The sequence below is a fragment of the Gobio gobio genome (genome assembly GCF_949357685.1).
Source record: "Gobio gobio genome assembly, chromosome: 4".
In the NCBI taxonomy this organism is placed as follows: domain Eukaryota; kingdom Metazoa; phylum Chordata; class Actinopteri; order Cypriniformes; family Gobionidae; genus Gobio; species Gobio gobio.
The window spans coordinates 34,084,109-34,110,074 of record NC_137100.1 but is presented as its reverse complement, the minus strand read 5'-3'; the positions used below and the strand labels follow the sequence as shown (position 1 = coordinate 34,110,074).

The 25,966-nt window shown below is 37.0% G+C and overlaps 1 protein-coding gene across 4 annotated transcripts in view; it reads left to right on the top strand.

The window, feature by feature from the left end:
• The window catches only part of bmp2k (BMP2 inducible kinase), a 53,570-nt gene that overhangs the window by 22,383 nt on the left and 5,221 nt on the right, over window positions 1-25,966 (top strand). For 2 of the 4 annotated variants that reach the window (XM_079815144.1, XM_079815141.1), the window contains exons 2-15: window positions 4,640-4,758; window positions 4,840-4,945; window positions 5,808-5,950; window positions 12,417-12,538; window positions 13,922-14,003; window positions 14,921-15,053; window positions 15,544-15,647; window positions 16,782-16,861; window positions 16,948-17,096; window positions 17,197-17,387; window positions 21,627-21,755; window positions 22,833-22,981; window positions 23,418-23,575; window positions 23,788-23,907. In XM_079815144.1, coding sequence (XP_079671270.1) covers window positions 4,640-4,758; window positions 4,840-4,945; window positions 5,808-5,950; window positions 12,417-12,538; window positions 13,922-14,003; window positions 14,921-15,053; window positions 15,544-15,647; window positions 16,782-16,861; window positions 16,948-17,096; window positions 17,197-17,387; window positions 21,627-21,755; window positions 22,833-22,981; window positions 23,418-23,575; window positions 23,788-23,907 — 1,785 coding nt within the window. The remainder of the gene's footprint in view (window positions 1-4,639; window positions 4,759-4,839; window positions 4,946-5,807; window positions 5,951-12,416; window positions 12,539-13,921; window positions 14,004-14,920; window positions 15,054-15,543; window positions 15,648-16,781; window positions 16,862-16,947; window positions 17,097-17,196; window positions 17,388-21,626; window positions 21,756-22,832; window positions 22,982-23,417; window positions 23,576-23,787; window positions 23,908-25,966) is intronic. The other 2 variants (XM_079815143.1, XM_079815142.1) reach the window with 1 other exon arrangement.

Genomic DNA, 25,966 nt, shown 5'->3' with positions numbered 1-25,966 from the left:
AAAATGAGCAAATTGAATTCTGGCTTCAACAGACATCGCACATGCACTATAAAAGCAATCTGCACACTCAGATTCAACACTTTTGCTTTCGTTTCGGGACAGCTGATGGAAATCACTGCCCACATATTTTTTAACCTTGCCAATTTGAACATGCAAGCAATTTTATAGCATTTCGTAATACATGGTATGGGAGCTCTTTGAAAGAGAGCTTTCTTTGCGCTCACACCAACAAAGCACACACAATTCTAAAGAGATTGCGCATTCCAAATTAAGTTGTTTTTCCTTAGTCAAATACACACCATTTCCATCTTTAGTGAGTAGTCACATAAACGCAGTCGGTTATGTATTACGCGAATGTAAAAAGTGCAATAGTATGCATGCAAATATTATGAAATTTAAACATCATTGGTTGAAACGAACGCTGGAGATTTCATTATATTTAAACGAGACGATCTTATGTGCGTTGATCAGTGTTAAAAGAGAAAATAAATGTCTAAATTAGATCGTTTGAAATCTTTGAATTATCCACTCACCTGTCGATCTCTTAATGTTTTGTACAAGTCAGGATGAGCAGATGGCCGATGCTTGGCAAGGTTTGATGGTTCCAGTTTTATAAGCAAAGTTCCAAATTTCACTTCTACTCCTCTCTTTAATAATTAGTTTTGGGCACGTTGAGTGAGATTCAACTGCGGTATTCATTTTGTTCTATGCTGCCACATTTGCCAGTTTTGCGTCAGTTTGGGAGTGCACTGACAACTAGCGGCGAACTTCGGAACAGCAGCATATACCGAAATGAGCAAAATCATGTCTTTTATTTAAATTGTCTACGGAGAGCGATCAAAGAACACTCTCTTATAATGTTCCGAGCTGTCAATCTCACGTCGCGAGTGTATCTGCACACTTACCCAAACTGCCGTTATAATGAATGACGCTTTTATGCTGCACAACGAAGCTCTTACTGTATTCATATCGATATTGTGTTTGCTGTTAGTTGTGGTGAAGGCATTTTGTGAGAGAAAACGCATTGCAATGACGATATCACTGCATTCACGCGATCAACAGACAGCCATGTCTGTCTACTCAATGCTCATCACTGCAGCCTTTCATGTGATGGGAAAATATCTAAAAATAATGCTATAATCAACACTTTAATGATTCGTTAATATCGACAGCTGTAATGGTAAAAAAAACATAGTAAAAGTATTCCACATGTGTAACAAAGTTCATAGAATAAGGAGGAAGAAGACCGGGTCTGCGTGACTGGGACTCGTGTTTATTCAGAACTCTCAGATACAAAAAAATTAACTCGCGCTCACGGCGCTCTCAACAACTTCATTCAATAAAACTGAGTCCGCAATCTTTCTCCAGCTCTCCATCTCTCTGGTCCACGAGTGCCCAGTCCGTCTTTCTCTGGCAGGGCTTGCAGACCTCACTAAACCACGCCCCCTCCGCCACAAAATCTAATACTTATTTCAAATGCAAAGATGTCAGCCAATCACAACAGTGGGCGTTTTCACTGACGTCTCACAGCAGACACGCCCCTTCAAACAGAGCATTCAAGCCACAGGGCTAAAATCTGAAAATCGAAACATTATAAAATAATTAAAAAATCCACGCCATGGGACCTTTAAGTACACAAATTGGGACACACCTCTGAATGTGGGTCAACGATTGTGCTAGGTAATAGGGATATATAGCATTGCCCAACCCCTCCAGTCAGTGTTATAACACTGTAGGCTTGACCACTGCAAAATGCTTTCTGAAAGTTAAATAGTTTTCTTTAAGGGCCACCAAAAGGGAATTACTACAACTTGGGTTTTAAGGTCATGGGAAAACCTGGATGGTTTATATTATATTAATTATATTATATTATATTATATTATATTATATTATATTATATTATATTATATTATATTATATTATATTATATTATATTATATTATATTATATTATATTATATTATATTATATTATATTATATTATATTATATTATATTATATTATATTAATTATATTATATTATATTATATTAATTATATAATATCATATAATATAATATAATATATAATGCTATACTATACAATAAAATATATTATATATATTTCTCTTTCTCTACTTGTTTTTCTTTACTTTTTCAAATCAGGGCGACTAAACAAGCACGAGTTTGTTAGGCAACAAGTGCGGCATTGTGGGTCCTCCTTTGTGTCAGGGCACTCTCTTTCTGCAGACCGCTCCGTGACTCAGCATGCTGTTAATGAGAAAATGCTCACCAGTCATACGTTGCCAGGATTCATTCACCCTGGAACTGATGGGAGAAGTGTTGCGGAGGCATGGCACCCCTCTTTGCTGCATGTTGGTTCAGATCCCCTCACCACTGTGTAGGCGGTCAATACACACATTCAATGACTTTCACTGAAGCACAGAGGCTTTAGCAAGGTGGCTAGATATAAATAAATAATGACAACATTTTAATGAGGAGCATTTTTATATTTTAAATTCACTCTCTCACTTTAAATTCAAGCTACTGTTGTTGTCCCATATGGAATCAGTTTTTTAACCTTCATCACTTTTTACAGTTTACTGCATGTTTCATGTTTTAGTATCTCTGTGACCTTTACTGGAACTTGCCTGTATTTCCCAATACAAAGATACGTTTTATCTTCAGAAGAGTTTGAATTTAGCACACAAGTTGTATGAACTGCTTTTATTGAAGTTCTAAGGTGCTTTTTCACTTAATTTGCGGCTTGACAGCCTTGTTATGGGAAAAAGCAGTGTCATCTTTTTTTTTTCTTCTCCAGAGAAAAAAGCCAGTCATATGAGTGCGGAACAATATGAGGTTGAGTAAACTTGTCAGAATTTCAACTTCAGGTGAACCAACCGTATAAGGTTGTCTTTCTCCTGAGGCTAACTTTGTTCACAAGTGACTGCCAACAGTGAGCCCATCCCTAACTTGGCTTAAGACTGCCTCTCTCCGTTTATACTTTCCTCCTGAAAATACATTTTATGTATTGAGCAACTAAGCAATATCAGAGGACTTGCACTGGGAGGACATCTCTTTGTCTCATACCTGCATTAAACATGAACCATTCCTAAATTCATCTTGGGTTGAAATAAAGTTCAGCCTTTTCTGTCCTTCGGTCCACTCATTTAGCATTGTAGCATCCCCCCAAGTCTTCCAATTTTAGTTTAGTGAGATGAAGGAACTCTATTACAAAAGATGTCTTCAATTTTCTTCAAAAATGAGACGTAGGCTGTTGTAATGGGTTTTTAAATTGTTCAGTTCCGACTCTCATTTCTGGTGCAAAGTGCTTCCCACAACTGTCTCTGTTTAAATGGCAGTGTAGTTGCTGCCAGTGATATCAGCCATTTTGCTTATTTCAGCATTGTCATTTACAAAGGCATTTCAGCATTTTATTGTTTTGTTTCATTTTAATCGTTTTTTTTTTTTTTTATAAAAATGTATAAACAATAGGGTTGTGCCAATAGACGATGATATTGTGTATTGACGATAGCCTGAGATATCTTCAAATGCATTAGCTATAAGAGGATTTGGCATTTCCAATTATTAATGTATTAACTTTGTATTCTTATTCTTACTAGGCAACGATTATTATTAAATTAATATTACTATTTAATTTGCATCACTGCATAACCGACGCACTGCGAGGATAAGATTAGATAGATTAGTTTACTCATTGAAATTGGTTTAAAAACCTTTAGGCCTGTTGTACAATGAATTATATAATATATAATGGGTCCAAACAGGTCCTTTTGGTGGCACTTGATTGACAGCTTCTCTGAGCGAAGTTGACACTGAGGCACCAACAGACTTGTTTCTGGATTTTTGGGTGGAGATTGGAGCTTTAGCTTTAATTTCTACATTTCCATAACTGTTTATTTACACTGACATAATGAATTGTTCTGCAGTAAATTGTACTAACAGATACTGCAGGAGTGTGGGTGGGGTTTTGATATAGCAGCTCTACTTCCTGCTCTCTACTGCGCAGACTCAGGTCCCAAATCAGTGCAAGATGTCAGTCTTGATCAATCCAATCAATTACAGTTCTAATCGCAAGGAAGCAAAACTGTAAATGGTTAGTTCATCCAAAAATTTTAATTCTGCATTTACTCACTCTCATGTTGTTTTCGCGTGTGGCGCAAACATTTGAACGTCCTTGTATGCACGCCATTGTAAATCTGTTCATCATATAAAGCCCTCGTTTCTTTTCAGAAGGCTTAGATTTGGATTAGACACTCGATTTATTATTTTATGATGCTTTTATGATACTTTCTTTGGGATCTTTTAAGTTATAGTGGAATGGACTGTAATGGAGGGACAGAAATCGCTCCGATTTCATTATTTCATTATACCTTATAAATACAGTAAGCCGAGCCTTGGATGAAAGTAACTCTATTGTGAATCATATCATTTACAGTTTCCATCAAAGATACATAGTCACATTTTTATATCACGATGTTTCAAAATAACGATTTATCGTATCGTTATGATATCTCTCGTTTAAACTGCTTAATGTCTATCACTGGTCAAACTGCTCATTAAGATTGAGAAGATTGAGATCGCTGACCAGATAAACATCTGAACCTTCTGTATATATTTGTGTGTGTGTGTGTGTATCCAGGAGGTTTCTCCATGGTGTTTTTGGCCCGCACGCACAGCGGTGTAAGATGTGCCCTGAAAAGGATGTATGTGAACAATATCCACGATCTGAACATCTTCAAGCGGGAGATCACAATCATGGTGAGTCAAGCTGAGATGTGTTTTTGTATGAGTACATCAATACATCACACACATAAAATCTTTTTTGTTATGTCCCCATAGAAAGAGTTGTCGGGCCACAAGAACATTGTGCGGTATCTGGACTCAACCACTAGTGCAGTGGGAGACAGTGTATGGGAGGTTCTGATTCTGATGGAATATTGCAAGGGTAATACAGGTTTAAATTCATACTAAACTGGTCCTTATGCAATCTAAAGTTATCTCTGTGTGTCCTTGTGTGATTTAATTTTCCTGAAATACAAGCTCATACTTGCATCACAGTAAACAGCCCTCTGACTGTTGTTCGACTCACATTAATCTTAAAGTGAAATACCTTTACAACTGTAAATACGAACTAATAAATAAATGTTTGAATTTGTTTAAATTTGTTTACCTTTTCTGGTTTTTACATCCAGTTTTAGAGGCAGCTGTTTTAGAGAACTGTTAGCAGAACTGAATGTCCTGCAATTTCCGGTATTTCTAAATAAGAGCCAGTTCTTGGTTCCCAATTTTAGTAATGCATTGCTTTGATACCTTGAAATGTATCTGTAAGATGTTCTTATCTAGATGATTATAACTGGCTTCTGCAGGCAACTGAAATTAGACAACAAATACATTGTTGCTATTATTAACAAAAACTTGAAAATGTTTTTGTTGATTGAAATAAAACTTAAATATAATATGCATGTTTGCTTCAACTTAAACATTTCTATTTTTTTGTTTTCTTAATTTAAGTGGCAAAATGTCTCAAACTAAAATAAAAATAAATTAAAGCTAAATAGAAATATAAAAAATAGAAATAAAAAAATTACAAAATGACTTAAACTTACACAAAAAAATAAAGAAAATTTATACAAAATAAAAGAAAATTCAAGATATGAATAAATACTCTAATAATATATACATAATACTAAAATAACACTGAACAAATCTGGATTTAATGGATTATGTAAGGCCTTGGTTTTCCTTAACCCCCATGATGTTCCTAATCTGATCCTACTTTGTTGACTGAATTAATGTGTGCCATCTAGCTGGTCAGGTGGTGAAGCAGATGAACCAACGGCTGCATGTAGGATTCACTGAAGAGGAGGTGCTCAACATATTCTGTGATGCCTGTGAAGCTGTTGCCAGACTCCACCAGTGTAAAACTCCAATCATCCACAGAGACCTGAAGGTACAGCACAGTCACTGCTTTAGCAAGACAACTACAGGATATTTCTAAGCAATTCCAGATGTATATAAACAGGGCTTGACATTTAACACCCACCAATTGTGGGTGGATTTCAGCAGTGGCGTGTAACGCAGTCTCTTCTACTAGCCACTTTGGTGGGTTGAATTTTCTATATAATATATTAGGGGTGTAACGAAGCACTCATGTCATGATTCGATACAAAATGCGATACGGAATACTGAATCTGTTCATCGTATAAAGCCATCATGTCTCTTCAGAAGACTTGGATTTGGTACATGATGACAGGATAAATCTAACTCCTATATCAAAAATCATATTGTTTACATCAACGATACATATCATCACATTTTTATCTTGATATAACATGCATGCATACATACATACATACATACAGTCCCCTCAAAAAGTATTGGAACAGTGAGGACTATTCCTTTATTTTTTCTGTAGACTGAAAACATTTGGGTTTGACATCCAAAAATTTATATGAGACAAAAGATCAATCTTTCAGCTTTTATTTCCAGGCATTTACATCTGGATCTGATACACAACTTAGAAGATATAACCTTTTGTTTGAACCCAACCATTTCTCATGTGACCAAAAGTATTGGAACATGTGACTGACAGGTGTGTTTTGTTGCCCTGGTGTGTCCTATTACATTGATTATTCAAACAATAAATAGCACTAAATGTCTGCACTCAGTTTCAGATTTGGGTTTTGCCTGTGCAGACTGCATTTATAGTTAGACGTGTAACCAACATGAAAACCAGAGAGCTGTCTATGGGTGAAAAACAAGCAATAGTGAAGCTGAGAGAAGATGGAAAATCAATCAGAGCCATTGCACAAAACATTGACCATAGCAAGTACAACCATTTGGAATGTCCTGAAGAAGGAATAAACCACTGGTGTACTAAGTAACAGACCTCGAATGGGTAGACCAAGAAAAACATCAGCTGTTGACGACAGAAACATTGTGAGAGCTGTAAAGAAAGACCCTAAAACAACTGTTAGTGACATCAGCAACAACCTCAAGAGGGCAGGAATGAAGGTATCACAAGACTTCATGAACAGAAGTACAGAGGCTACACCAGAAGATGCAAACCTCTCATTAGCAAGAAGAATAAGAAGGCCAGGCTGGAATTTGCCAAAAACTACAGAGACAAGCCTCAAACATTCTGGGGCAAAGTTTTATGGACTGATGAGACAAAGATTAACCTCTACCAAAGTGATGGAAAGGCTAAAGTTTGGAGAAAAAAAGGATCTGCTCATGACCCCAAACATACAAGCTCATCTGTGAAACACGGTGGAGGTAACGTTAATGTCATGGCTTGGGCTTGCATGGCTTCTTCTGGGACGGGCTCATTGATCTTCATTGATGATGTAACACATGATGGCAGCAGCAAAATGAACTCTGAAGTGTACAGAAACATTTTGTCTGCCAATTTACAGAAAAATGCAACCAAACTGATTGGGAGATCCTTCATCATGCAGCAAGATAATGACCCAAAACACAGTGCCAAAGCAACAAAGGAGTTCATCAGGGGCAAAAAGTGGAAGGTTTTAGACTGGCCAAGTCAATCTCCAGACTTAAACCCTATAGAGCATGCATTTTACCTGCTAAAAAAGAGACCGAAGGGAGTAACCCCCCAAAACAAACAACAACTGAAAGAGGCTGCAGTGGAAGCCTGGAAAAGCATTACAAAAGAAGAATGCAAAAGTTTGGTGATGTCAATGGGTCATAGGATTGATGCAGTTATTGCAAGCAAAGGATTTTCAACTAAATATTAAGTCTTATTCACTTTAATCTATTTTAAGTTAATCTGTTCCAATACTTTTGGTCACATGAGAAATGGGTGGGTTCAAACAAAAGGTTATATCTTCTAAGTTGTGTATCAGATCCAGATGTAAATACCTGGAAATAAAAGCTGAAATGTTGATATTTTGTCTCATATAAATTGTTTGATGTCAAACCCAAATGTTTTCAGTCTACAGAAAAAATAAAGGAATAGTCCTCACTGTTCCAATACTTTTGGAGGGGACTGTACATACTAGGGCTGTACGATTAATCGAAAAATAACTGAAACCGACATTCAGAACCTCTAACCGACGTATTTTTCCCATGTCGGTTATCTCGGTTTTCACGTGACTCCGCCCCGTCAGTCACATCAAGTGCAGTTTGCAGGCACACAGAGAGATGCAGGAGCAGTTATCTGTGTTTATAGATGGCCTGAATCCCTAGTATCTGCATGTTTTACACAGTTTATACAGGTCAGTTAATTGCTGTTCTTATAGCCTACGCGCTGACACACACACACACACACACACACACAGAGAGAGACGGCGCGCGCAAGCCCCGAAGCCGCTTTCACTTTCGTGCTCGTAAAGTTTGTCAAGTAAATGCGTTTAAACGCGACAACGCGCGCGCCCTGAAGGCAGACCTCTTTCACCTGTGTCCTCGCAAAGCTTTGTCATTTGAATGTGGTTTAAGCCCTGTCAGTTTGAACATTAAAGCGAGTTTCGACCATCAGATGTGTATTATGTTGAACTAATGCCTGATTTATTGTGACAAACGAACACTCCGACAGAAGCTCGCACATCACGTGAAGATCACGCGCAGAGGAGCACAGAAATGCAGGATCTGTCCTGTGACTAAAGTAAAGTCACTAAAGTAGCTTAGAAACTCAACCGTTATTTTAATACCCTTGAATTAAGTACAAACCTCAGCTTCATAATGAATAGAGACATGTAATTCACACACACAATCACTCTCATTAATGCATTCAAATAAATGTAATGTAGGCCTACAGTGTTAATTTATCTGTATCTGATGTACAACAAACAGAAATCTGCTCCATAGACAATAACTGCTGAAAGTGAACCGTTTCCTTCAAGTATTTTAAAATCACAAAGAAATGCACTTTTTCATTAGAAAAAAAAAATCCACCTTTAATAGTAGAAAATATTTACAGAACAAACCTTATCAGGAACTTACTCAAAAAACTTGTGAGGGAAAAAAAAAAAAAAGAGCAAAATAATCGTTCATTAATTGTAATCGAGGTCAAATGTTCAATTAATCGAGGTTTTTATTTTTGGTCAAATCGTTACAGCCCTAATACATACACACATATATATATATATATATTAGGGGTGGGAATCTTAAGGCACTTAACGATTCGATCCGATTCTGGGAGTAACGATCCGATTCCCAAAACGATTCTTAACATACATTTTTGGTAACTAATTATCCTGCTGTGCAAATACATGAACTTTACATTTTAACCAAAAAACATATTAGCTCCAGTTTTGTTTATAGTTAGAATGTCTGTTTGACAGTATTGCCATATTAAAAATGATTATGAAGATTTCTTTCAATACTTTTATTTTATTAACAAAGTTATATTCAAGATTAACAAGCTCTAATGAAACATAGTAAGCCATACAATTGCAAAAAACAATCATTTAAGAATAAACAGTTCTCAATTTGCAACGAATTTTTTAGTTTCTATAGAACATTTGAACAAAAAATGTCTTTAAAGCAAAAAAAGTTTACTTTGGTTAGAGCCACAAAAAAAATATTTAAAACATGGGCTAATGCAGAAGAAAAACAACTTTAGCGCTCGCTGAGAAGCCAAATTCAGTGTGTGCGCATAACATCTCACATGAGAGAACTTGCCGAGCTACAACAGTCATGTTAGAGACATTTAACGAATCGCTCGCCAAAACGAAGTCTTTGTTCAGTATTTTCCATTCTTTTGAAACATTGTTCAGTAGTTCAGCAATATTCGATAAGTCATTCCAAAAATTATGCCACGGATGTTGGTAGGTTAATGTATATCCCAGCCACCGGGGTAGGAGTGTTATTAAGCATTAATGGCAAGGAAAGCAGGGCTTGAATTTCTGAGTGAAATTGCACTTATTGCGCATAATTTTACTCATTCCCACATAAATTGCGCGCACATACAGGGAGTGCAGAATTATTAGGCACGTTGATTTTCTGATCATATTTTTTTTCCAGGCACATTTGACCAATTCCAAACCACAGTAATCCTAGTAACTACTATTAATTTAGTATTTAATAATGTATAAGTGATATATAATTGTTCATGAAGGCTGGAAATGAAAAACACCTTATATTCAGGTGTGCAGAATTATTAGGCATGTTTTCTTTTAGAGATAAATTGAGCCAAAAAAGAGATTTAACTCAGACTGAAAAGTCAAAAAGTATTAAATGCCCATGAGAAGGATGCAATACTAATGCAATACTAGACATTGCAGTTAAGGCGTGACCATTGGACAGTGAAATGCTCGTTGGGTCAGCAGGGTCAGACAAAAACATGTGGCGGAGAAAAGACACCTATTAACCGCAAAAGAATTAAGAATTAAGGTGAAGAATTAAGGGTGAAACCATCAGGAACCCTTTAGTCTCCAGCGCCACCATTTTCCAGAGCTGCAACCTACCTGGAGTCTCCAGAAGTGCAAGGTGTCAGGATCTCAGAGACTTCAGTTAGGTAAAGAATCTTAAAAAATGACCCCCACTAGATAAGAATCACAAGCTGAAGTGTTGTAAAATACATGAAGAAGGTTTTTTTATAGGCTTTATGGACAGATAGGTTGAGAGTGACTCTTGAAGGACCAGCACCACATCCTCTAGTACCACTGTTTGAAGAATTCATCTTCCAGAATCTGGCAGTACGTTTTGGGAGTTCATTTTAGTCCATCCTGAAGTCCGTTTTTCAGAGATGGACTAAAAATGAACTCCCAAAACTAGAGGATGAGGAGCTGGTCCTTCAAGAGTCATTCTCAACCTATCTGTCCATAAAGCCTATAAAAAACCTTCTTCATGTATTTTACAACACTTCAGCTTGTGATTCTTATCTAGTGGGGGTCATTTTTTAGGATTCTTTACCTAACTGAAGTCTCTGAGACTTCTTTTTTTGCAGTTAACAGGTGTCTTTTCTTCACCACCTGTTTTTGTCAGATCCTGCTGACCCAACGAGCATTTCACTGTCCAATGGTCACGCCTTAACTGCAATGTCTAGTATTGCATTAGTATTGCATCCTTCTCATGGGCATTTAATACTTTTTGACTTTTCAGTCTGAGTTCAATCTCTTTTTTGGCTCAATTTATCTGTAAAAGAAAACATGCCTAATAATTCTGCACACCTGAATATAAGGTGATTTTCATTTCCAGCCTTCATGAACAATTATATATCACTTATACATTATTAAATACTAAATCAATAGTAGTTATTAGGATTACTGTGGTTTGGAATTGGTCAAATGTGCCTGGAAAAAAAATGCCTAATAATTCTGCACTCCCTGTAATGTTGCCTCTCAGCACTAATTTAATTTATTTTTCAGTGCTTATGGCGCTTAAACAATCAAATACACACAAAATAATGTCAAAATGCTGGTCTTGGTGAGTATTCACATAAACCGTTATGTTTTAAGTGAATGTAAACCGTTGAGAAAGAAAACGCATGTGTAACAGTATAATGGATCCATGTGTCAGGTTTTAAGGTGACAGCAGCCTAATATACCTGCTGCCAAATTATAAGTTTATATAAAAAATATCTATATGGCAGTTTTTGCCCATGGTATCATTGTAAAAATTGTGGCCAATGAAAATGCTGAGTTGGCTAGTAACTTTGAAAAACCACTAGCCACAGTGGCTGGTGAGCAAACAAGTTAATGTCAAACCCTGGATATAAATTATTTTCATGGAGTTCATTCGCAGCCAATTAAATTAGTTCACTGCAGGTGTAAAGCTGTAGACACAAGCACTGACGTGTCTGCACTTTCATCTACATGTATGTGATTTCATAAATCTTGGAAAGCAATATAAGCCACTCTGGCTGATCACTGATTCTCTTTTGTCTGACTGTGTTTGACTAGCTGAAAGGGTACATTTAGGACACTCCTTATTAGTTTAGGGAAGCATGTCCTCACCATACCAGTTCAGCACAGTGATACCAGACATGATCTTCCAAACCAATTACTCTGCTCACAAACATTATTAGTGTCAAACATTAGTAAAGCCCAGGCAAAGATGGGCATGCTATGCTGTGTCTGTAAAAAACAGCAGTGCTTGAAAGAAACAAGGCCGCCCTTTTGGCAGAAAAGTGTGGGAACAGGCCAATGGTGCCATTCAAACGAACACTTTTTCCCACCAGTCAAAACCAATCACAGTCTAAAATAATTGGGAAATTATTGAACACTGAAGCGGAAGAAATTCGTTTGTTTACTCATTTGTCCTCATGCAGGGATGTTGTTTTAAATGTAACAAGGGGATGAGGACCACTGGTGGTCAAGCTCCAAAAATGACATTTAAAGTACTATAAGAATAGTCTTCATTAAATGTCCTTCCTCTCCTGCCTTTGTCTCTTGACTGTTGGAATTTACAGTAGTTTGACCTATTAACAAAGATCACTAACAAATTTGTATTTACAGGTAGAAAACCTCCTCTTGAATGACCAGGGAAACTACGTCTTGTGTGATTTTGGAAGTGCCACGCACAAAGTTCTGCTTCCACATAAAGATGGTATAGCTGCCGTGGAGGATGAGATCAAGAAGTAAGACTTTCTACAATACAGTGGGGAGTTCTGAATTACAGTGGGATTTACAAATGGTACTTTCACTTTTTTTTGTAACATCAAGCACAGGACTTGAGGATTATTATAATGATTGGACTCATTATGCAGTCAAATATTTTGTTTGATAAACCCTCGCCTGTATATTTCATTTACTACCATGCCAGTTTTATGTCTTTTATTAACTTTTTTTTATGTAATTGCTAAACTAGTATTACTGTTGAAATAACATTACTTTGTTTCATCAAATGACTAATTAAATTTAATCCGTTCCCTGTCCAGAAATGGGGTATTGTGCAAGCGATTGTACAAGTTGTACAAAAGTTTGGGGTTGGTAAGAATTTTTTGTAAGAAGTCTCTTATGCTCACCAAGGCTGCATTTATTATAACAAAAATACTGTAAAAACAGTAATATTGTGAAATGTAACAATTTAGAATAACTGTTTATTTGAAAATGTAATTTGTTCCTGCGATGGCAAAACAACTGAATTTTCAGCATCAAAACCCTAGTCTTCAGTGTCACATGATCTTTCAGAAATTATTCTAGTGTGTTGATTGGGTACTCAAGAAACCGTTCTAATTATTATCAATGTTGAAAACAGTTGTGTTGCTTAATATTTTTGGTTTAAACTCAATATTCTTTGAATAGCAAGTAAAAAAAAAACAGCATTCATTTAAAATAGAAATCATCTGTATCATTATAAATTAAAAATAATTGACAAATTATTGAATACTGAAGCGGTAGAAATGTGTTTATTTACTCATTTATCATAGAGGGGCTTCCTTAATGCAGGGATGTTGTTTTTCATGTAACAAGGGGGTGAGGACTAGCGGGCAACAGGTGGTCAAGCTCCAAAAAAGACATTTAAAGTTCTAAAAGAATAGTCCATTCAAGTCTTCATTCAAGGCATGTTTTGTGTGAGAAACTTAGGATGTTGATTTTGTTAATATAATTTTATTTTGTAGTATAACCGTGTTAAAATACAAATACAAGGCAGGATCTCATGATTGTCCACTTCACTCCAAGAAGCATTTGTTATGCATGTATTTTTTTAATAAAAATGTTCTTTCAAAAAATAAAAACTGACCCCAAACTTTTCTATGATAGTGCGTTTGTGAATTCTGAGCATTGTAGTTCTAGAGAGTCAAAGTTTGCATATTGTAGTGGACAAAATAACAGAAAATGGCTGTGGTTGATTTCTCGAAGCTTGTATATTCAGCGAATTTACATTTTGTCCATGTAATATAAAGACATTTTTAAAATGTGTTAAGCTTGTCCAGATGATGTCATTTCTTGTTACTAGTTCTGGTGCCAGGGAGTTAATGCGTTTAATCCTTCCGTTGTTTTCATTCTTCTCTGCTTAGGTACACGACTCTGTCATACCGCGCCCCAGAGATGATTAACTTGTACCAAGGGAAAGCCATCACCACAAAGGCTGATATCTGGGTAGGCACTGAACTCAAACATATACACACACACATACACATACATATATTCTCTCTCTCTCTCCCTCTCCTCCACCCACTCATTCTCTTTCATTCCCTCCCATGTCAGTCTCCAACATATAAACAAGCTGGGGAGCTGGTTTGGTCAGACTGACAAAGCAGACACAAATGAGAAACCGGTTTCCTCCATAAATGAGGGCTCTCAGGGGTGTGCTTTACAGCTATCCTTGAAATTGTTTCAAAGTTGATCTTTTTGTTTATGTTTTCTTTTGCGTCATGAAAAATTGAGGCATGTATCAAGGTGCACTGGTGTAGAAATTAGTAGATTTTGTTTAAGTTAGTCTGTAACAAGATGCAATCAGACACATTTCAGACATGTTTACTAGAGCTGAGGAGCAGTTATGTGCATGTGGGCCTGATGGAAAGCAGTAAAGAAAAGAGTTTCCTGATTTCTGGCAGTGTTGTAAAGACAGGAATGAGGGCCTCATGAAGGCAAACTTCCTCTTTAACTTGACATGCTGTAAAAGGTAGGTAATCTAGCCTCTTTTCACTGCTTTTCCTTCCAAACAAATGCTGGACTGAATAGAAAAGAAATGGTCTGCCCTCAGTTCCCATGAACATCCTTCAGTGGAAAGCTCACATTGTGATTCATTTCACCAGTGCAGATGGTAGCAGTTCATGGTCATCGTGTCAGAACTTGCTTGGGTAGGAAGAGGAAATGTATGACAATACTTCCTGCCCATTTGCTCCGTCTGAAAATAGAAGAAAATTCTCAGAATTAATCTCATACGCCACTGAGCAGCTGTCAGCCATTAAAAGTGCTGTCACAGTGCAGTATTTACTTGTTAGAGCAGTGAAACCTGATGCATTGAATGTCTTTGTGTGGAATTACAGTTTCTTGTTTTCTCTTTTTCCCAGGCGCTTGGATGCTTGTTGTACAAGCTGTGTTTCTTCACACTTCCATTTGGGGAGAGTCAAGTTGCCATATGTGACGGAACCTTTGCTGTTCAGGACGGTTCAAAATTCTCCTCTAAGTTGCACTGTTTAATAAGTAAGCAGCTTTCAAATATTCCCAAGAGATTTGAAATGATTTAGTGTAAAATGGTTTAATGTGGGTGTGTGCACAGGCTGTGGTGGAGTTTTAAAATTAAGATAAAAAATAGCGTCACCCTCTGGTAGTATAGCGGTACTGCATACTTGTGTCCCAGCTCCTCTTAAAGAGAGAACTCACCCAAAAATAACAATTCTGTCACTATTAGGTCTTTCCAAACTTGTATGACTTTCTTGAAACATAAAATATGATATTTTGAGATGTTCTAATTTCTTGGCATATGATTGGGCTGGTTAGAATCTGGGGAGTCTATGATTGTTTATACATTTCCACATAAAGGGGTAGTTCATCCAAAAAGGGCCCACAGATTCTGTCATAATTTTCCATTGATTAGGAATGACTGAATTTTCTTTTTTTGGGTGATCTGTTCTTGATTGAATATAAGCACCCTTAACTCATCTGATAATGGCCATTTTCTGTCATTCCACAGGATACATGTTAGAGCCTGATCAAGACAAGAGACCTGACATCTATCAAGTTTCTTACTTTGCTTTTCGGTTAGCTGGAAAGGAGTGTCCAGTGCCAAATCTTTTTGTAAGTTACTGACACATAAGAATGTAAGCTTGTTTACAGAATTAAAAAAGGTAATTGCAACTTTTTTCTCACAATTGCGATCTCACATTTCTGATTTTATAGCATGCAATTGCTATATATAAAGTCAGAATTGTGAGATAAACTTGTAATTCTGAGAAAAAAAGTCAGTCTTTTTTCCTTCTTCAGAATTGGACTCGCAACTGTGAGAAAAGAAGTCAGAATTGCACATTTATATCTCTCAATTCTGACTTTATAACTTGCGATTCTGACTTTATAACTCGTAATTGCATGTTTATATCTTGCAATTCTGAGAAAAAAAGCCAATTATCTTTTCAAATGTTTTGTTCTGTGGCGGAAACAAGCTTCCAGACATAAGCCTTGTTCAGACTGCCAGTCCAAATCATTCAATTTTTGTGCATATCTGACTGTAATCTGATTCTATTTAGCTGCAAAAAATTACATGACATTACACAATTTTAAAAAATCCAAAAGTAAAATCATATGTGTTTTGAAATCCTGTTCAAATCACATCTGACTGCTCTGCTGATATTTCACAGGCTTTTCTGCCTATGTCACTTTCTTATGCAACATAAAATGTCAGATGTTGTTGTAGGAAACAGGGTTTTTTTGCAGATCGAATTGCAGGTTGAGTGGAAAATTACAATATACTGTTAGTCAGCCTGTTCTACACAACTCTGAATTTTGAGAACACTGGAAATGGTAGAATAAAGCTGCACATTCCAGCCTCCTACGTTTCTGCCGCTGCCTCATAAGACTTAAAACACGAGACTGCATGTTGACATAAGACAACATCTGTATTGTTGTTGTTTTTGATGTAGGCATACCTACACAACATTGACAAAGAGACAAATACAGATTTTCTAAAAAAAACAAAAAACAGAGCACCACGAGAAATACACTAATCGGATCTGAACCATCAAGATACACAGTAAGGATGATCAGATTCTAATCGCATACACAAATAATCGGATTTGTACAGACAGTTTGAATGTAGCCATAGATTATGGGAAGCTAATTGAACTGATTATTTATTTTGTAAATCCCCTAGTATGATTCAGAATTCTAATTATTTCATTGTTGATTATGTTTTTTGGGGGGGTTTCTACCACACAGAACTCTCCCCTTCCCACCTCATTGCCGGAGCCCCTTACTGCTAGTGATATTGCTGCTAAGAAGAGCCTGACAAAAGCCAGGTAACACATTAGAGCTTTGTGTTACTTTCATGGTTTAAATTCAACAGACCATTTAAGTAGCATGTTTTCCTTTCTTTTTTCATTAGAATAACAGATTCAGTTGGACCAACAGAAACATCAATCGCACCCAGGCAAAGACCCAAAGCTGCAAATAGTAATGTATTGCCCTTGTCCAGCTCTGTAACTCCTGTGAAAATGACTGTATCCTCAGGCACAGTTAGCAACGGCCAGAAAGGTGAACAATATAATCCATATTTTCTTAAATATGGTCTGTGCACTGTTTTTCCTCTGGAGAAATTAGCATTGACCGTTTACGGTGTGTGTTCCTGTCTCAGCTCCTGGAAATGGACAGCAGTCGGCTGCGCAGATGCCGAGCAACAGTCAACAGAACAGAGTGTTACAGCAACTGCAACCTGGAGACCTTCGACTACAACAGCTACATCATCAACAACAGCAGCAGCAGCAACAGCACAATATCCACCACCAACAGCAAGTCACTTCGCAGCAGCTACAGTACATACAACAGGTAATGAGTGGCTCAGGAGGTCAAGACCAGTGTGCAGGTTTTGGGCCTTACTGAAGGCTCTTTGTAGATGTGTTTAAACCAATTTCCTGCAGATATTTTAAAATGACTATTAAGGCACAAGCGCAGTTTCAAGGGTTCATATCAGCATCAGATGTGTATGTTTTATATTTATTGACCCAGTTAAGAAACTGGAAAATCCTAGTGGCATAAATAGCGTGTGTGTGTTGTGACCTTGCTGTGACACAGTTTTGTTCTTATTTGGATGAAATATTGTGGTCTTCTCATGAGCACATGATGGATGACTTGTTTACACATAATAAACTACCAAGAATATGGTGGAACAGTTTATTTTCTGCAATTTTAGTTGTTTCTGATAAACATTATCATGTTTTGATTTTGTTTTTAAGGAATGACTTCCTAGTTTGAGAACATTAATTTGATAGGTGTTACATTCAGAAATTGCTTAGAAATTCAATTCAATTCAAATTTATTTGTATAGCGCTTTTCACAATACACATTGTTTCAAAGCAGCTTTACAGAAAGTGCATTTCATAAATGTACATTGAAAAATGTTAGAAAGAGAATGTTAAAGCAAAATCTGAGAAAACGATCTAAGATGATTGATGAGCTACATGATTGATCTAAGAATCAATCATGTATTAATTTAGGCCATAACAACGCTGGCGTTGAGTCGTCTCTTCACAGGCGTTGAGTCGTCTCATCACAGGTGTTGGGGCATCTGAAGTCTCCATGAGAGGCTGGATACAAACTGGAGCTGACAAACTATTTACCTCGGGACTAGTGTCCCGAGATAACAACAGAAAAGCAGATGGGAAATAATTTGCATAGCTGCTGTTCAGAATATTAATGCTTTTGATCCGATTTAACTGTAGTATAAAAGGTAATTTTAATGTGAATGCTTGGCTAAAGAGATGCGTCTTTAATCTAGTTTTAAACTGGGACAGCGAGTCTGAACCTCGAACAATATCAGGAAGACTATTCCAGAGTTTAGGAGCTAAATGTGAAAATGCCCTCCCTCCTTTAGTGGACTTAGATATCCTAGGAATGACCAGAAGCCTCGAGTTTAGTGATCTTAAAGAGCGCGATGGATTGTAGGGCGATAGAAGATCCATTAAATACACTGGAGCTAAACCATTTAGGGCTTTATAGGTCAGTAGCAATACTTTGTAATTGATACGGAACTTAATAGGTAACCAGTGTAGAGATGATAAAATTGGTGTTATATGATCATATTTTCTTGACCTAGTAAGAACTCTAGCAGCTGCGTTTTGGACTAACTGTAGCTTGTTTATTGATGATGCAGGACAACCAGCTAATAAAGCATTACAGTAATCTAGTCTCGAGGTCATGAATGCATGAACTAACTTTTCTGCATCAGAAATAGATAGCAATACTCGGTGAATCCATAATAATACATTTGTCAGTATCGTCTCTTGGCATTGCAGCGCTACACAAACAGGTGGTGCCTTGTGTTTTTAATTTGACTATCAAAGCACAGCTGCTGGTTCTCTGGTTAATGCATCTCTCCAAGTCATATTGTAACAATACAGTAGCAACAGATCTTTTCTTCCGTATTGTGACAGATTTGAGAAATGGATTGGTTCTGTCCATCGGTTGTGAATTGGATGAAACCTTACAGTTGATTGTAGGAAATGAGCAGGTTATTTTCACAGAACAGGAAGTTACGACGTTTTGATTAAGAATTAAGAGTTCAAAATAAAAAAGCATGGATGAATTCATTTGAATTTATTTCATGCCGACTTTAATGGGTCAGATGGCCATTGGCCAACTCTGAAACTACAAGCAATCATAAAAGATAGGTAAGCCGTTATTCAATCAGCATTGTTACAGTGTCGGTAATATACGTAAAGGTTAATCAGCAAAAGTTGCCAAATTGCGTCATTTTGCATCATCCGGTGGACTGTTGAGTAGAGGTCAACCGATAGTTTTTCCGGGTTGCGTCCGTTGCTGGAGCGGCAGAGACGGGTGCGCTCTTATTACACAGTATGAGAGCTCTGATAAGGGTCTGCTGGCATTATATAGCACGAGAGCGGCCTCTAGAGGCCAAATAAAAACTGTTGTTTACATTCACACGTGTGGCTGCACGCGCTGCACAGAGAGTGCTGACACATCAGATGCGTGTTTAAAACACGACAGCGAAACGGTACGAATACAGAACACCACAGTACTTTTTGACAAATCATTATAAAGTAATTAATTTGTTGACTAGATGCTGCATTAACAGGTGAAGAACAGCTGTGTGTATGTTTGTCGTCGAGGCTGAGATGACGCTAACATTAGCAGTACCTAAAGCAGGCTAAACAATGTGATAAAAACACACGCAAGTCCGCCCCAAATGTTGCATATATAAAATTAGTGACGTGAGAAAGCAAACTGTATCGTCATGCTGCCGAAAGAAAGCAGAAGCGCACTCGGTTTTTTTTTTTTAGATAACGATAATCGGCTTCTAAAAAAGCAGACTGTTTGGATTTATATGAAATGGTAACACTTTACAATAAGACTTCATTTGTAACATTAACTAAGGTTAATAAATGCTGTGGAAGTATTGTTCATTGTTAGTATGTTATCTGTTAACCTTGGTTAATGCACTATGGACTAACATGTATGATCAAGGTACAATTATAGTGCTCATATAATACATGCTGTAAAAATGTATATTGCGTAATGCTTTATAGTTCATGTAAGCTAATACATCCTTGTTGCATGCATGTTTCTAGGTTATAGCTAAAGGAACAAATTTGACCTGTAATATTTAAATGTTTTTGGAATGTTAAAAAGTTCAGAATTTTTTTTTTCTGTTAGAACTTCTCATTTTAATATTCATAGGTTTTTAATTTGGCACATTTTCATGGATCAGTACCGTTCTTTTATTCCTTGTAATAAAGTTCAGCACTGTTTTACTTGTTTTAATGTTTTTTTTCTGTTTTTTTTATTTTTTCCAGTATCCATAAAAAAAAAAACTATCGGTCGATTAACCGGTTATCGGCAAGTGCGGTCCAACCTAGTTATCGGTATCTGTAAAATCCACTATCGGTCGACCTCTACTTTTGAGATCTTTTATTAAAGGGGATAGTTCACCCAAAAATGAAAATGTGATGTTTATCTGCTTACCCCCAGGGCATCCAAGATATAGGTGACTTTGTTTCTTCAGTAGAACACAAATTAAGATTTTTAACTCCAACCGTTGCAGTCGCTGTCGTATAATGCATGTGAATGGTAACAAAATGTAACAAAATCTATGAGTAAAAAAAAAACATGCACGGACAAATCCAAATGAAACCCTGCAGTTTGTGATGGCACATCGATGTCTTAAGACACCAAACGATCGGTTTGTGCGAGAAACCGAACAGTATTTATGTCCAACAGCCTTGAGTTTCGCGAAACTAAAAAATTATATAAATACTGTTCTGTTTCATTAATTTGTGTTCTACTGAAGAAACAAAGTCGCCTATATCTTGGATGCCCTGTGGATAAGCAGATAAACATCACATTTTCATTTGTGGGTGAACTATCCCTTTAAGACTACAAGTCGAACTTCTGCATTTTTGCATTCCTGCCCACAGATAGTCGGATGGCTCCAAAATCAAGTGCATTATGGGTATAAAGAGGATATTGGCAAAAGAGGATGCCACAGCCCTTTTTCTCTAGTGATGTTGCACGGATTAAATATTTAGACAGCCAAGTTTTATTAAAATCCCATCTTGCCAGGGGTGAATTGCACCTTTTTAAAGTCTGCGTGAACTGGACGTTGCAAATGACTTTACTTCAGTGTTGACACATTTCCTATTAAAACGTAATATTGAATAAAGGCCAGGGTTTTATTTTAGTGCACCCCTTTTTCAACTCTTGCTCATAGCAGACTGATGGTTGGAGGGGAGTGGTTAAGAAAATTCTAGCCAAGCTGGCAAACTGCAAATTTTCATATTATTATCATATTGTTAAATTAAAAAATGCATTCTTATTTGCGACAACAACAAAAAAACTGGCAGTGTTGTGATCTCTCTGTGTTAAATGTCCTGTCGTCTCGAGTTCAAGCCTGCTGGTCTGAATTTTAAATGTACGATGCTGTAGGTTTATACCATGTGATGGTGTAAACCCTATGACAGCACTGTGTTACTGAACATATTGAGAAGCATAAATTAAACTCCCACACTCATCACGACTGTCCACTGACATCTCTGTCTCTCTCTTTCGCAGTATCATCAGGCCATGCAACAGAGTCTTCAGATGCAGCAGCAGCAGCATATGCTTCAGCAGCAGATGATGGTGCAGCAGCAGCCCATATATCAATCCCAGCAGCAACAGCAGGCTCACTACACTGCCCTGGTGAGACGCCTCATACACCCAGAACATTAGTGGCAGGGCCATTTGTTCACTTCTTAAAGAGGAATTTTGCCCAATTTGAAATAGATGCAGTTCTAATATAGGAGAGATTTATTTATAAATGAAAGTTGTGAAGGAAAGTAAAATGCATTGAGAAGGATGGTGCTGCTTTTTAAAAAGTAAATGTATCCACTATGCGCATGTCAGTAGGTTATGTTGTATATTGTATTTAATTAATTTTCCTAGAAGTCTGAAATTAGACTGTCTTTGCCTTCAAATACTCATTTGGCCCCACTCACTCACTGAATCAGTGCCAAACTGTTTTTCCATCCAAGTGAATGTCGCCTAATCGTAGCCGTCAATAATTTCTTTGAGTTGTATTTATGCTAAAAGAGGAAATGTTGCTAACTGACTTTCGCTAAATACATAATGTTAAGGCGGAGCAATTTTTAGCTCATTTTCCACCGAATGGTTACCATCTGTTTAATTTCAGATGCAATCTGCTCCATGCAAAACCATCAGGGGATTGAATGTGGTGGTGAAATCGACCGATTCTCTGTGTTAAATTGTAACATATGAGGCAATTACACTGTAGGGAAATTCAAGGGCCTCTGTGGCGCTCTTTCTGTCTGTGTTTCTCTTTCTATCTCCCTGTGTCCTCATGGTCATTTTGTATGAAGAAAGCACTTTTATATTAAGCGGAAAGTTAAGCAAGGGATGATGAACAGCCATCTTTCTAGTCATTATCACAAAATATCCAGCATGACCACAGGTCTTGAATTAGCCGAAAGAGTTTTATTTTACATTCTATCCTGTTTATTACGCAACTACTTGCCAAATATATCGATGCACGTGAAATCGGTTTGAGTTTATCTTAAATCTTCCTCTAGGATAGTACATTGCAACAATTATCCTAGCATCACAACAAATGCTGCAATAATATTATAACTGCGGTGTGATACGGCTGTTTCTTTCATGTCTCTTGTATATGTTCTGAGCACTAGCACACAACCGCAGGCCTATGAAAATGGGGCCACGGATTACTAGTTTAACTGAGTTCTTTTGCTTGTCTTCTTACAGATGCATCAGTACCAGCAGGCCTTTGTTCAGCAGCAGCAGTGTGCTCCAGTCCAGGTGCCCTATATCTCCCCTCTGGAGTTCCAGGCCCCGCTGACCTCCTTTAACCCTCCCGGACCTTCTCCAGTAGAGACCCCTTTCACTAACATTAGGCAAGCACCTTGGACGTTATTACTGATGTAGATTCAGTTTAACTGTCTCACTACTGAATGAGTCTTAGTTTGCCGTTTTGGTCCTGTGATAGAATTTAGAATTACACTACCATTCAAAAGTTTTAAATAAATCTCTTATGCTCACCCAGGATACATTTATTTGATTAAAACATTAATATTGTGAAATATTAATACAATTTAAAATAACTTTTCCATTTGAATATATTTTAAAATGTAATTTAATTCCTGTGATGGGAAAGCTGAATTTTCAGCAGCCATCACTACAGTCTTCAGTGTCACATGATCCTTCAAAAAACTCTGCATTTATTTGAAATAGATTTTTTTTTTTAATTGTATTTCTATTACTGTCACTTTTTTAATACATGTCTTCTCAATACATCAATTTAATACACTCATTTCCCGTTTTCTGTTGTAGTAGAAACCCAGTGTCCACTGTGGAGGTCTTGAGCCCTTCTCCTCAGACTGTCAATAACCCTCCTGATATGTCTGGATGGAACCCATTTGGAGAAGACAATTTCTCCAAACTCACAGAAGAGGAGCTTCTCGATCGAGAGTTTGACCTTCTAAGAGCAAGCAAGTGTCTCTGTGTGTTTTTTCTTTAGATCCTGACCATTGTAAATGTCACAGTGGCTCTTAATGTAGTTCTCTCCATCGCTTTTTCTCCTTTTTAGAATTGCATCCACACATCTATCCTTTTCTAGTATTCTACACCCTCTCCAGCAGAGGGCATACACATCCTGCTTTATTGCTACATTAACACTTTCAATGTGTCTTCTTCCCCATAGAAAAGCCAGTAGAGCGATCTGTCAGCGTGGAGGCCAGCAGCATAGACAGACAGCAGCCGGTACTGCAGCCCTCACTCCCTGAGGATCCGTTTGGCTCTGTGCCCTTCCTGGCCAACGCAGGCAAGTTCTAGCAGCCGGCTGTCAAAGGACCCTCACCAAAGTTCCCTGTTTACCGTCCTCCTCCTCTCTCCTCATATCTGTGCTCCCCTATTCCTGCTCTTCCCGAACCCCTTTCTGTCTCTCTGCTCGCTGGATGTGGCACCTCTACACCACATATCGCTGTCACATCTGGAGCTGGGAGACAAACCGAATCAATGTTATCATTTATTCCTTTAACCTCTTTAAATATATACATTTAGACAGTTACAATATTGTCATTTTAACAAACCCTATGTCTTAGAAAACTGTTTTTGATTCCATTTATCACTGCTCATAGGATAAGAATTAAATAAGACACTATATATCTGGTATATGCATAGCTTTAGATATTATATATAGATAAGACAGGCTGGAAATAGTAAATAGTAAAATGCAAGCATATAAATAGAGCGAATTTGCAGATTATAAAATAATGCATCTGGAACTATAAGAGATGAGAAATATAGACTCACATGATATGTTGGTTTAAGTTTTTATTTTCTTCTAGGGATTTATTTATACTTCACAAAACCACAGCTTTATAGCCTCCATGCTTGTTGCTCATGCCTTGTAATTTTTTTTTTTTTCTTCTTTTATTATTTTTCGTTTTTTTTTGTCTGTGCACTTGCAATATTATAGGTGTAAATGTATGCTATGCTCTTTCTTTTCACATCTCCATCTTTTTAAAAATATTTTAATAGATTTAGTTTTAATAGTGTGGGCTAACTCTTATATAGTGGTGTAGGGATGTACGTGCAAGTCTAATCTCATTATCAGTGTGGATTGTACTCTGCTTTGTCAGTTTAGATTTTTTTTCTCTCTCTCAGGAACCATATTTTTATGTTAGTATGTTTATAATGAACAGAGCAGAAAAAAGTGGTTTTCCTTTAGCTAGGAGAAGAAAATGTACAAGTTTAAGGGAATTTTCTTTCTTTTTTTTCTAATATTTTGGCATTTAGGCATCAGGTTGGCATGATGGAATAGATTTTCATATTCTTGAGCAACCTAATTTTCCACTTACTAGATATGTATTTTTTCTTTTTCTTTTCTTCAAATCAGTTATTATGTGCTTGATAGCAAGTTGTTGATAGCAACAGCGAGTGCCAAACGTTCTCAGGTACAATTTCTATGGACCTCAGACCATAGAACATTTCAGCGATCCTCATATTCACTTTGTTTACTTGTAAACATGCCAATTTTTCATGGATTTGAACACAAGTCTCTCTTCCAGTGTTAGAGTTGGCTTTAAATTCCTCATTGAGACTTGTTTTTTCCTTTCTATAATTTACTGTGAAGATATTTTAAGTTGCCAATTTAGGGAACATTGGCAGGTTAACTTGAGGGAGGTTAGCCGAATAATCAGAAACTGTTGCATCTACACAAGCAACTAAGAGTTGGCAGCCCTTTTTTCCCCCCATTCTTTTGCATAATGTGATGTCTTATTATTATGTAGCCTATGCTAGAACTCTTCTGGTCACAGATTATGTTTTCCTTAGAAAACGCTATGTCTAATAATGTATGAGCCTTTTTACTTTAACCACACCACATATCACATGCCATTTGTTGCTGTCTCACTCACATTGGCAGCATTGAGCCTTAATTAATGGTAAATGTCACATGCATTTAGAGGTACTGTGTCTGTGCATTTAGTAATAGTTTACACAAGGGCTTACCATAATGTTTACTGAACCTTTGTTTTCCCAACGGTAAGTTGACCATAAAGTTCAGCGAATCCGTGTTCTGGATTCCTAATTTTATGTACTCATTCATCTCATCACCCACTCAAGTTACTTTGCTTTATCAGAACACGTTTGGTTTTTTTAAATGTATGTTTATTTTTTAAAGTTTAATGTGCTTGTTACCATTTTGTATTAGATAAAGACAGCCATTTTCAGAGACATCTTGATGGAGTGGGATATTGGTGGACAGTTAAAACTGACAGACTTGTGAACACACAACTTGTATTAAAAGTCTTTTGAGCCATTTTGTAATTAAGCAAGTGTACGCAAAACATCTGAGTGACTAAATCCACTTGCATATT